Below are 12,651 nucleotides of genomic sequence, written 5' to 3'. Positions count from 1 at the left end.
AGCAGAGTGAAGCAGCGATAAACAAGACAAACGGGAGCTTGGCTTTATCTAACCTTCCCAGGTGCCATCACTCACTATATACTCAGGCTGTGCAATGCTTTGGTCAGGGTGCACCTAGAGTACTGCATAGAGTTTGGATCACCACGACATTGGCTGCAAGATACACAGTCACTACACTTTGCAGTAAATCCTTTGAAGTGCCTTTTCCCTATGTGAAAGACGCTGTATCAAATGCAAAGATTATTATTTTAACGTTAGTATTGGCTGTTAAATTTAAGCAGCTGTACATTTTCAAAAACTGTTTTCCGATGGCTGAGATTGACCTGTTTATGTGGTTTGTTTCCCAGGTTTGAGGAGTTTCTGCAGAGGAAATGGTCCTCTGAGAAGCGCTTTGGCCTGGAAGGCTGTGAGGTGCTGATCCCAGCGCTGAAAACGATCATTGACAAATCTAGCGAGAGTGGCATTGATAACGTCATCATGGGCATGCCTCACAGGTAACTCAGGTCTCCGGCACGGTGAGTGGGAGCAGAAGAGTTGAAAGCGAGTGTGCCAAAACTGAAACAGGAACATAGGAACAGGAGGAGGCCATTTAACCCCTCGAGCCTGTTCCGCCATTCTGTAAGATCATAGCTGATCTGTACCTCAACTCCATTTGCCCGCTTTTGCTCCATATCCCTCGATACCCTGAACATCTTTACACCTCAGTCTAGAAACAGGCTGTTGTCTGCGGGAAGAAAACGGCCCGGTCACTAGGGTTGAAAACTTCATGTTCTCTGTCCCGTTAAACCCTCTGCTGTCCTTTGCAACCTGGTGTCTGAAAGCCAGATCTCACAGCAGCCGTTTCCTCATTGTAGTTTGGTCTGTTTGCTCCTCTTGCAGAGGTCGTCTGAACGTGTTGGCCAATGTGATCAGGAAGGAGCTGGAGCAGATCTTCTGTCAGTTTGACTCCAAGTTGGAAGCCTCTGATGAGGTGAGATCCCAGCCATCGATGGAAATTCCTGTGTCACTGAGTTACAAGCTGTTGTGGTTTAAAGCTTTGAGGTGCTGTACAGACTGACTTCAGTTTGTTTGATACAGCTTCCAGCCTTGTTACTTATTCCTTTGCATTTTCCAAAAACACAGTCTCCGCTCGGTGGGCACCGGCCTGCTTCACATTCCCCCACCCTGCCCACCCCACCATCGACAGTCAAGCCTTTCTGCCCCCATCCTCTGGAACTCCATCCCACGGTCCCTTCACCTCGTCCCCTCCCTCGTCTCTTTGAAGATTCCGTCTTGGGATTTAACTCTTTGATCACGCCTTCGGTCAGCTTTCCAAACCTCCGGCCTCCACCTCGCGAATCCATCCTCCAGGTCTGGTGCAAAGTCTCGACCGTCCAGCGCTTTTGGACGTCCTCCCGACTTAAAGGCTGCTGTGTAGATGCAATTTATTTTTGTTCCCTCTGCAGCCCGGGTGGGTACTGTACTCTGCTCTTATTAATTCCACAGGGCAGTGGTGATGTAAAGTACCATTTGGGGATGTACCACAGGAGGATTAATCGTGTGACAAACAGGAATATAACTCTGTCGCTGGTGGCTAACCCGTCTCACCTGGAAGCCGCGGATCCTGTGGTACAAGGCAAGACTAAGGCAGAGCAGTTTTACCTCGGTGACACCGAAGGCAAGAAGGTAAAATTGGGTTCCGCACTGGTACAAACTGAAGAGAGGTTGACGTGAGAGACAGCCTGATTGTGTTGGTAGCACTCTTATCTCGGGGTCAGACGGTTGTTCTTTCAAGCCCTGAGCTTACCTAGTTCTAGAGAAGGCTAGGCTACAGGAGGCAAACGTCAAGGCTTGGGGACCCCAGAGTGTGCGTTGGGATAACTGCTGGAATTTAACCAGATAACCACTTAGCTTGCCATTGATATCATTGTCTGGCAAGCTTTCCCGCTGCTTGTCCAGCTAGAACCACCCTACTTGTTAGGGTTTTGGCTTGCAACGTTAACATGACTGAGTAGAAGGATTCCCTGCCCCCAGTGACTGGTCTGTGCCTCCAAGTCCTGCTGATGAGCCAGGCTGGCTGTGCTGTGATCAGCAGTGCCCTGGAATACTGCGGACCCGCCTGGCTCAGGAATCAGATTGGAGACCGTCACAGAGGGTGAGCTTGATTCTGACATTCCTGCTTAGCTCCAAGGATAGCCACTAGTCATTGACAATGGGGAGGTGTAATTGTGAAGCAAACCACAATTGTTACACAGTAGATGTTAACCTTGTCTATTTGCCAGTAACTAAGGCTGTGTTGGGTGTTGCTCTGTGACTATTCCAGGTGATGTCCGTCCTCCTACACGGTGATGCTGCGTTTGCAGGGCAGGGCATTGTCTACGAAACCTTCCACTTGAGTGACCTCCCGTCGTACACCACCCACGGTACTGTCCACGTGGTGGTGAATAACCAGGTACAGTGACCATCTTACTGACTAACCCAACGCTCGCTCCTCCACTGTCCTGATCTTATCTGCCCTTTTACACTGGGACATGCTCCGGCCTGGACTAGGGATATATTGCACTCTTTCATGGAAGGTCTAGTGTAAATGATGAACTGACTAGTCCTTGTTTAGAACAAGGCAAACAGGATGCTGGGCTCCGTCACAACACCTACCTCTTTGTCCATGCTTTCGATCATCTTTCCCCTTCCACTCCCCTCAGATGCCAACCCCAGCTTGGGTGCCAAGCCATTATTGTTAGGCGCCTTGGGACGTCCTCCTGCTGTATAAATTTATATTTGTATTGTATTGGGCTGCCCTGCCAAGCTCCGAGTCTCCCCAGCAGTCATTGTCAGGCTGTGTGATACTCTGGTCAGGGTGAACCTGGGGGACTGTGCCTGCTGCGATAGCAAAGGGCTGAGCCCAGCCTGGGCTGATACTCACTGGGCTTTTAATGAAGTTTATTCTCTTGAGTGAAGAGCAGAATTGCCGTCTGCGAGCGAGCATGCCGTATGCTATGTGTCCTCAGGTCAGGCTTGTTTCTCTCAGATCGGCTTCACCACAGATCCGCGTGTGGCCCGCTCCTCTCCATACCCCACTGACGTGGCCCGCGTGGTCAACGCTCCTATCTTCCACGTGAACGGCGATGACCCTGAGGCAGTGATGTACGTGTGTAATGTAGCCGCGGAGTGGAGGAACACCTTCCACAAGGACGTGGTGGTCGATCTGGTGAGTGATCAGCTGTGACTCTGCTCACATCTTGTCTGCCTTGACACCTGCTCCATCACCCAAACTGACTGCTGCAAGTACCTACAATATACACAATAAATCCAATGAAGCACTTTGAGATACCCTCCCAATGTGGATCAGAAGGCGCTATATCAGATGTAAGGAGTGGTATTGTATTGTTGGGGCCTGAACTGATTATGTTCTCCTTTGACAGGTTTGCTATCGGAGGAACGGGCACAATGAGATGGACGAGCCTATGTTCACACAGCCGCTGATGTACAAGCAGATCAAGAAGCAGAAGGCGGTGCTAAAGAAGTTTGCGGAGAAGCTGATGGCTGAGGGGGTGGTCAACCAGCAGGAGTTTGAGGTTTGGAGTTGCCTTTTCCAAATGTTCCCTGTTGGGTGCCACCTCCACATGGAAATTGTGCATGGAATGTGCACTCTTGTCTCTTTCTCTCTCTCTCCCTGGAGGGATGCACGTTGCTCACCTAATTCTGGAGAGTATTAGGCGCAGGTTGGCAAGAGCCAAGGCTTGGGGGGAGTCCAGAGTGTGCATTGGGGTAACTACTGGAGTCTAACCAGCTAAAACCACAAAGCTTACCATTGAGAGCGCTGTCTGGTAAGCTTTCCCACTGCTTGCCCAGCTTGGACCATCCTTCCCAAGCCATTGTGATGTTTTATTTTCAGAGGCCGGGAGGTATTTCTGCCGAATACTGGATCAGAAATGTTTGTTTTTACATGGAGAGGAGTTAATTGACTGTGAGGCCAAATGGTTTTCTTGTCCTGTTCTTATGGTTCACACTACTGCTTCTCAGGTTTTCTCATTTGTGTTACTGTAGGAGGAAATGGCCAAGTATGATAAGATCTGTGAGGAGGCATACACCCGATCGAAGGATGAGAAGATTTCTCACATTAAGCACTGGCTGGACTCGCCCTGGCCTGGTAGGTTTCAGTGACTAGTTAGGCCTAAGTTCCTTGGGAGCCAGATCTATCACAAGGAGGTTTGTCATGTTCTCAGTGGGGTGAAGAACAACAGACAGAAACCGTAGACATTTACAGCACAGAAGAGAACAGAGAAATAGTCTATAGCTTTCAAATATGTGGTGTCAACTGCACTTCATGCGTTTCACTTATACAAGACCTTCCTCTCTGACCGTACTTTCGGTCAACTTTCCCGCCCCCCAGCTCAGGTGCTCGGCCAGTAGTAGTGTTGAGTGCTTTGTGTTGGGACATCCTCCCAACGTGAAAGCTGCTGTGTAAATGTAAATGGTTTGTTGTGTTTCTCGTTTTCTGTCTTAGGTTTCTTCACTCTGGACGGCCAGCCGAAAAGCATGAGCTGTCCCCCCACTGGCTTAAATGAAGAGATGTTGGAACACATTGGGAAAATTGCTAGCTCCGTCCCTGAGGAGGATTTCACCATCCACGGAGGTCGGTATCTGCAGTAACTCTCAGGGTCTCAGCAGCCTCTCAGTCACAAGGTTGTAGACTCGGAGCCCCCACGTCGGGATTTTGAACTCAGTCTAGCTAACGCGCCAACACAGGGCTGGGGAGGGAAATGGGGGGAGAGAGCACCGCATTGTCAGTTAAGTATCCTTCATCCTGAAATGTTAACTCTCTGTCTGTGTCTGTTCGCGTTGAAGATCGCATGACACTATTGTGAAGGGAGTTTGTCACTCACTACATGGCTGTTTGTGGGATATTGCTGTGCGCGAATCGGTTGCCGGGTTCACCTACAAAACATTGATACACTTCACAATAAATCCTGTGAAGCACTTTAAGACGTCCTCACAAAGTGAAAGGCGTTGTATTAAGTGCAAGGTAGATTATTATTATTAGAGCACGCTGCGATGCTGGCTGGGGTCAGACACTGCCAGCCTTCGCTATCTAGACTAGCAGGTCAAGAGAGGAGGAGGAAAGGAAGTTCATTGTGGATTTTATCCAGTCAAAGCCGTGTTAGGTTGGTGAGCAGCAGAAGATGGTGTAATTCAGACCCTCTGCCATGTGAATGCTCCTGTGTTTGCGGTGTATAGTGTAGATGCCTTTCTGATCACTGACTGAATTAACAGTTAGAAACCCCAGTCACTGTGCTGGCCTGCAGTGCTGTTCATCCTGATGTTCTATGCACTTGGCAGGCTTGACTCGCATCCTGAAGGGCCGGGCAGAGATGATAAAGAACCGCACTGTGGATTGGGCCTTGGCTGAGTACATGGCCCTTGGCTCCCTGCTTAAAGAAGGCATTCACGTCCGTCTGAGTGGCCAGGACGTGGAGAGAGGGACCTTCAGGTAATGGCAAACGCTTGTCTGCCTCGTGCAGCTGCGGGATGATAAGTCTCTATATCACATGTAAGGAATAGTCACACACTCCCAGTGTATGCTGTGAAGCACTTTGAGACCTGAAGATCGCTGTAACAAATGTAAGACTTATTATTATGAGGATCTGACCCTTCCCATCTATATTTCCTTGCTGTTTGTGTAGCCTTGTGTGCCGTGCCCTTGTGATGGTAAAGGACGTTTTAACCCGTGCTGTCTTTCCCCAGCCATCGCCATCATGTTCTCCACAACCAGAATGTGGACAAGAAAACCTGTATCCCAATGAATCATCTGTGGCCCAACCAGGCTCCATACACAGTGTGTAATAGCTCCCTGTCAGAGTACGGTGTGCTCGGTAAGTCACCTGCCTTGTCCAACCGTGTGTGGGAAGCCGGCTGCTGCTTTATGTTTGTGTTTCGGTGTTGTATTGTCTTATATATTGTATTGTAGTACATTATATGTTAGTTTATATTGAAGGTCAGGCCTTCAGCCTCTCTGCCTACACCCTTTAGAACTCTATCCCACAGTCCCTTTGCTCGCCCCCTCCCTTGCCTCCTTCAAGGCCTGTCTCAAGAACCTCCTCTTTGACTGGTCACCCTCTAGTCACTGACTCACTGACCAGTGGAAATAATGTCTCCATATTGACTCTGTCAAAACCCCTCATCATTTTATAATCCCTCGATGAGGTCACCTTCAACCTTCTTTGTTCCAGCAGAGAAAGTCCCCCCCCCCGTCTCCACTCACAGTGTCTGAGTTGAGTTATGGGCACTGCACTGTGTAATAGCTTTGTAACATGTAAGTGGATACATCTCTCTGCCTCCACCCTTGACTTCTTTGACTCCAGGACCACTGCTGTCCTGACAGAATGTCTGTCAGACACCAAGTCCTGGATGAGAGCGTACTTTCTTCAGTTGAATATTAACAAGAAACGAGGCTCTCCTGATTGGCTCCAGTCAGCGCCTCCTCACCTCAGATGCCCCACATCCGTGCTATGACCCGCTCTTCCTTCCCCCACCTCCGCAACATCGCCCGGCTCTGCCGACTCCACTGGCTTCCCATCATACAGAGGATACCATTCAAGATCCTGGTCCTCACCTTCAAAGCCCTCCATGGCCTTGCTTCCCCTACCTCTGTGACCTTCTAATCCCCTACCATCCTGCCCATTCCCTCCGCTCGGTGGGCTTCGGCCTGCTTCACATCCCCCACCTGGCCCGGCCCACCATTGGTGGGCGAGCCTTCTGCTATTCTGCGCCCACCCTCTGGATCTCCATCCTGTAGTCCCTCCACCTTAACCCCTCCCTTGCCTCCTTGAAGACCTGTCTCAAAATCCTCCTCTTCGTCCATTCTTTCGATCTCCCTGCTTCATCCCCTGCCCTTCACCCTTCCTGACCCCAGCTCGGGTCAGCACCTTGGGACGTCCTCCTGACATGAAAGACGCTGTACAAATGTAATTTTGGTGGTGTTGTAACAAGTTTCTGTGGATCTGTGCTGTGCTCTCTCCTCTCTTGCAGGGTTTGAGTTGGGCTTTGCTATGGCTAGTCCCAATGCTTTGGTTCTCTGGGAGGCTCAGTTTGGGGATTTCCACAATACTGCACAGTGCATCATTGACCAGTTCATCTGCCCTGGTCAGGCCAAGTGGGTGCGTCAGAACGGCATCGTGTTGCTGCTCCCTCACGGCATGGAGGGAATGGTAAGGCTGGTCCTCCTGCTCATATAGGTTAGTCCGTGTGTGAGCCTGGCTCAGGCGGTGCCAGCCCGGCTCAGGGGGTGCCAGCCCGGCTCAGCGGGTGCCAACCCGGCTCAGCGGGTAGCGCTCTGACTCACCCCTGATTCAGAAGGTTGTAGGTTCAATGGGACTTGGAATCACAGTCTAAGCTGATGCTTCAGTGCAGCGCTGGGGGCTTTGTGAAGTGTTATGTGTGACAGTCGTGTGTGTCTGTGTTACAGGGACCCGAACACTCGTCTGCTCGGCCAGAGAGGTTCCTGCAGATGTGTAATGATGATCCTGATGTGGTCCCGGTGAGTCTCAGGCACGCGGCGTTTGGCATTACGGGGTATGTGGGGTGTGGGTAGTGTGCGCATGTGGTGGGGGGATGATAGACCGTACACAGCGCTGCTCTGTATATGTGTGGGGGGAGACACACTGCACTCAGTGCCGTTGTGGGGGGGAATGTGGGGGGAGTATATGTGGGGTGGGGGTGTGGGGAGGACAGACTGTACTCAGTGCCGCTGTGATTACAGAAAGTGACCGATGACTTTGCCGTACGCCAGCTGTACGACTCCAACTGGATTGTGGTGAACTGCTCCACCCCGGCCAACTACTTCCATGTTCTCCGCAGGCAGATCCTCCTGCCCTTCAGGAAGCCGGTCAGTGCTGTGTGTGTGTGTGTCAGTGTAGCCTCCACTGGTACAAGGGGTGGAGGTCAGTACAGTACAGAGCCCTGCCCGGGATAGGGGGGAGGGGGCAGTACAGAGCCCAGCCACCCAGCGCCTCGCAGGTTAAATCCAATCTTGGTCACTGCCTGGGAGTGGGACGACACTGGCTCAGTGCAGAGGCTACCTGTGCCATTCCTCACTATTGCCACCTGATGGGAGGGGGAGGAGGTCCTTCTGACATTGAAAGGCACTAAATAAGTGTTATTTGTTGTTGGGGAGGGGCTCACAAGAATTCTGTGTGTCGCGGGACCCCATGTGATGGATTCTCACCCCACTCGGTGTACAGGCCACACACACTGTGCCCTCTGCAATAACACAGGGTGAAACAGAGTAACTGTGCTGTTTGCTGACCAGCCTCACACCTTCTCTGCTTGTTGTTATCTCTCAGCTGATCATCTTCACACCCAAATCCCTGCTGCGTCACCCTGATGCCAAGTCCAGCTTTGATGCCATGTTCTCAGGTTAGTGGTGACTGAAATTATGGGGGGCGTTGGTGTGGGGAAGGTGGGGAGGTGTAACTGGCTGTGTTGGAGACTAATCAGTTGTGGTCCATTTGCAGAAGGTGTAATCTGCCCCCACACACCCCCCACCCCACACACACACACAAGCAAACCCTGGTTGTTGGTTCAAACCCCTACGTCAGGCCTTTGCGCTCACAGTCTAGGTTGACGCTGGAGTCCAGTGCTGGGGAAGTGCTGCATTGTCAGGCACCATCCTTCAGATGAGACGTTGAACCTCGCTCCCCGTAAGTTAAAGATCCTGTGACACTATTGGAACAGAGAACAGAGTTGCTCTCTCTCTCCAACAACTTGGCCAACAATCCCCTCAGTCACTTCATGGGTGTTTGCAGGGGCGTAGCTGTGTGCAAATTGGCTGCCGCGTTCACCCACAAATTACAGTCGCTCCACTGTACAGTAAAATCCTGTGAAACACATTGAGATGTCCTCCTGATGTCAAAGGCGCTGTTTCAAAGGCGAGGGTTGTTTATTTATGTATTTATTAGTGACACTATTTCCGTGCTCAGCATTCCCGAAACGTCATCCTACGTGAAGGCTGGCGTACAAATACAAGTTGTTTTTGTTCCTTTAACACATGATATCAGCCTGTGTTATTAATATGGATATGAGTGAGGTTGGGGTTTGGGAGGCTGTGGGGAGTTGCTGTGTCCCACACGAGGCTTGACTTTCCCTGTGCCAGGTACGGAGTTCCTGCGAGCTATTGTTGAGGAGGGACCGGCAGCTCAGAGCCCGGAGCAGGTGAAGAGGCTGCTGTTCTGCACTGGGAAAGTGTACTATGAGCTGGCAAAGGAGCGTAAGAGCAGAGGGATGGAGGCGGAGGTCGCTATCACCAGGCTGGAGCAGGTAAGCTGCTGACTGACCAACATGTACCCACTATGTGTATATGGTTTATAGCAGTTAGTGAGGCCGGTGGGGGGCAATTGGTGGGACTGAGTGCGTTTCTCTTTCTTATAATACGGAGCTGGTGGCCTTCCATGCTCTCTTAGTGTCAGCCTGGCCCAGAGTGCGTGGATCAGCCCGGCTCAGCGTGTGTGGTTCAGCCCGGCTCAGCGTGTGTGGGTCAGCCCGGCTCAGTCAGCGTGTGTGGGTCAGCCCGACTCAGTCAGCGTGTGTGGGTCAGCCCGATGAGTGTGTCACAGTCAGTGTGTGGGCTCTTGCCACAGAGTCAGAAGTTTGTGGGTTCCACATTGGGACTTGAAATCACATAGTCTAATCTGATGTTCCAATGCAGAGTTGGGGTGCGTGTTGTAGTCGGAGGTGCCTAAATTCTCTTTTAGACCCCCCCCCCCGTCGTCGCTATACTTATACCAATACTTATATTTATACTCACATTATATGATAATTATATCACTATTAAGTCGCTATCTTATACTTGTGTACCCTGGGTACGGACTCCGTGACCAGTGGTAGCGGTGTTTGCCTTGCTTGGAGGTGATGCTGATTTTAGGAGCTTGACGCAGGCTGTGTGTATGTTGTCTCCCCAGCTGTCCCCCTTCCCCTTTGACCTGGTAGATCAGGAGGCGGGGAAGTACAGCCAGGCTGAGCTGGTGTGGTGTCAGGAGGAGCATAAAAACCAGGGTTACTACGAGTACGTCAAGCCTCGCATCCGCAGCACCACACACCGTACCCGGCCCGTCTGGTGAGTGTCTGACCAGGGAGTGGGGAGAGAGTTCCTGTAACTGGCCTCTCTTGTGTCTGTCTTTCTGTCTGTGTGTGTGTGTGTGCGTGTATCTATGTGTGTGAGTTTGTGTGTGACTGTTAACCAGTGCTAACGGTGCCTGTGCCCGGCAGGTACTGTGGGCGAGAGCCAGCCTCGGCCCCTGCCACCGGCAATAAGAACACACACCTACACGAGCTGAAGCGCTTCCTGGACACCAGCTTCAACCTGGAATCCTTCAAACACCTGGAAAACTAACCTCTCCTCTCGGATCACCTTCTGTTCTCACTCTGAGGGACATAGACTGTGCATGCTACTGAGCTCTTTGGCGGGTGGGGTGGGGGGGACGTTTTGGGGGCTTTCACTTCAAATAGAGAAAACATACCTCGAATCAGTGCAGGAATTATGAGGGGGGAGGGAAAAATGTGTATAAACAGGCCACCGGTGTGCTTTCCTTTCCAACGCCCGGCCCCCTCTCTCTCACGGCGGGGGAGGGGAGGAACTAGGCAAACAGGGCGGTTGAAAAGGCAGGAAATTTTAGTGGTTTGTACATTTTTGTGAATAAGGAATTTTTTTCTATTTCTGAACTAGCCGTAGACTGCCTCGCCTCCCCCCCCCCAACCCCCCTTCTTTTCATGGCTGAATCAGGCTCTGATTTTAGCGCCCACACACCCCAATCACCCGCAACCTCCCCTCCTCTCTCCCCCCCACCCCCCACCCCCCCCCCCCCCCGCTACTGGGTAACCAGAAATGTTCTTGGTCCTTGACTTGTGAGGAGAGAGAGAAGGGAAGACAATGACAACAACAACGCACTTTTCATCCAATGCTTCTAGGAGGGAGAGGGAGAGAGAGATGGTGAGGGGGAGGGGGGAGGCGTTGGCAGGGAGGGGAGGGGGGGAAATCCTTATATCTCGATCACCACTTCTGGGAGCGAGCTGCCAGTGCAAAAACTGATTTATTTATTTTGGTACCAGATAAAGTTTTCAACTGAATTTTAGCTTCATCAATAAAGTCACTCCTTGTCATGCAAACTCAACACGGGCAATTTTTGTTTGTAACTGCTTTGGTGGCAAAATACTTTTGCTTTCTCCACATCCCCCCAAGCCACCTTCTCTCCCACCCTCCCCAACCCCCCCACCCCCCACACCCCATCAGGAATGATCTACCTTCAGACCATACTGGAGGTCCTCATGGGTCAGAGCTTGGGCTGCTTTGCCCCTTCACTCACTCACGGTGTTGTGTGAACGAAACTGTACAGATGCCCAGCCCGTACATCACTTCTCAGCACCTCTCCTGGAGGTGTTATCGTTGACCTTTAATGGAGGGGAACAGCAGACTGAGGTACAGAACTGGAGGGCTCTGGGATCATGGGACCAAACATTCAACTCATCACTTCTCAACTCAACATGTCTCAATAATAATAATCGTTGCGACGTCTCGAAGCACTTCACAGAATATATTGTAAAGATTGTATATTTTGTTGGTAAAACGCAGCAGTCAATTGCGCACTGCAGTGTCTCAGTCATAGGTTGAGTGACAAAGTATTATTTATGTATTTGTTTTTTTTAGGGACTATTATCCATGGAAAATGAGCTGCCAATCGACTAACTACCAGGTTCCTACTTACTGCTAGGTAAACTGAGGTGTGTAGAGTAAGGAAAATTGTCTAAGGATTTGCCTTGCCTGGGAATCGAACCTGGGTCCTCGCGCTTGTGAGGCAAGCGAGAGGACCTGGGGTAACATTAAGGGGTAAACTGGGATCAGCAAATGTGCGTTGTAGATCTCTTTCTGGCTGTAGAAAGGAAAGAATTCACTAGGGGGAGGGAGCAAAGGGTTAAACCCTGAGACCAAGTGGATCAGAGCTCCTATCTTGATCAATCTCTCCCTCATTGGCTATCTTCAGATCACGCCTGAAGATCTTTCTCTTAACCATGCCTATAATAATACTTGCATTTGATACAGCGCCTTATCACGTTGTTGAGACGTCCCAAAGCGCTTCACAGGGTATGCTGTAAAGTGAATTAACTGTATTTTTGTGGGCGAAACACGGCAGCCAATTGCTCATAGCAGTGTCCCTTCCCACAAGCAGTCGTGGGCTGAGTGACCAAATTACTGTTATTTATTTATTCATTTATTATGATTGAATAGAAAGCAAACGCTCTCTCCGGGGAGGGTGTGACTGTGTGTGTGTGTGACTGTGTGTGTGAGTGGCCACACTGCCGGTATCAGACTCACACAGTGCACTGATCTCTTATATGATCTAACAGCGCCACCACTCAGCCACATGAGGTATTGCACCCTCGTGAAACTTCACTCTGTTGACCTCATTGACTGTCCCAATCGCTGGAAAAAGAGCAATCAGGTGAATCTGCAGCCGTTCACCACTGTGTAAATGTTATATTATAATAATAATAATCCTTGCATTTGATACCGCGCCCCATCACGTCTTCAAGACGTCGCAAAGCACTTCACAGAATATATTGTAAAGTGAATTGACTATAATTTGTGGGTGAAACCAGCAGCGTCCCACAAACAGTGGTGGA

The 12,651-nt window shown here is 50.7% G+C and overlaps 1 protein-coding gene across 7 annotated transcripts in view; it reads left to right on the top strand.

Moving 5' to 3' along the window:
- Positions 1 to 11,144, top strand: part of LOC103187816 (2-oxoglutarate dehydrogenase, mitochondrial) — a 39,760-nt gene extending 28,616 nt beyond the window's left edge. For all 7 annotated transcript variants that reach the window (XM_042344531.1, XM_042344533.1, XM_042344530.1 and 4 more), the window contains 17 exons: positions 348 to 494; positions 880 to 970; positions 1,486 to 1,665; positions 2,303 to 2,431; positions 3,008 to 3,187; positions 3,402 to 3,554; positions 4,027 to 4,129; positions 4,487 to 4,615; positions 5,320 to 5,470; positions 5,725 to 5,852; positions 7,009 to 7,187; positions 7,445 to 7,516; positions 7,739 to 7,864; positions 8,322 to 8,394; positions 9,131 to 9,294; positions 9,936 to 10,090; positions 10,243 to 11,144. In XM_042344531.1, the coding sequence (XP_042200465.1) occupies positions 348 to 494; positions 880 to 970; positions 1,486 to 1,665; positions 2,303 to 2,431; positions 3,008 to 3,187; positions 3,402 to 3,554; positions 4,027 to 4,129; positions 4,487 to 4,615; positions 5,320 to 5,470; positions 5,725 to 5,852; positions 7,009 to 7,187; positions 7,445 to 7,516; positions 7,739 to 7,864; positions 8,322 to 8,394; positions 9,131 to 9,294; positions 9,936 to 10,090; positions 10,243 to 10,366 (2,284 nt within the window). In that variant the 3' untranslated portion in view covers positions 10,367 to 11,144. The remainder of the gene's footprint in view (positions 1 to 347; positions 495 to 879; positions 971 to 1,485; positions 1,666 to 2,302; positions 2,432 to 3,007; positions 3,188 to 3,401; positions 3,555 to 4,026; positions 4,130 to 4,486; positions 4,616 to 5,319; positions 5,471 to 5,724; positions 5,853 to 7,008; positions 7,188 to 7,444; positions 7,517 to 7,738; positions 7,865 to 8,321; positions 8,395 to 9,130; positions 9,295 to 9,935; positions 10,091 to 10,242) is intronic.
- Positions 11,145 to 12,651: the final 1,507 nt, after the last annotated feature.

The sequence above is a fragment of the Callorhinchus milii genome, unplaced genomic scaffold, assembly GCF_018977255.1.
Source record: "Callorhinchus milii isolate IMCB2004 unplaced genomic scaffold, IMCB_Cmil_1.0 Scaffold28, whole genome shotgun sequence".
Taxonomy (NCBI): Eukaryota; Metazoa; Chordata; class Chondrichthyes; order Chimaeriformes; family Callorhinchidae; genus Callorhinchus; species Callorhinchus milii.
Note: the sequence above shows the minus strand (reverse complement) of the source record. Positions and strands in the feature narration are given on the sequence as shown.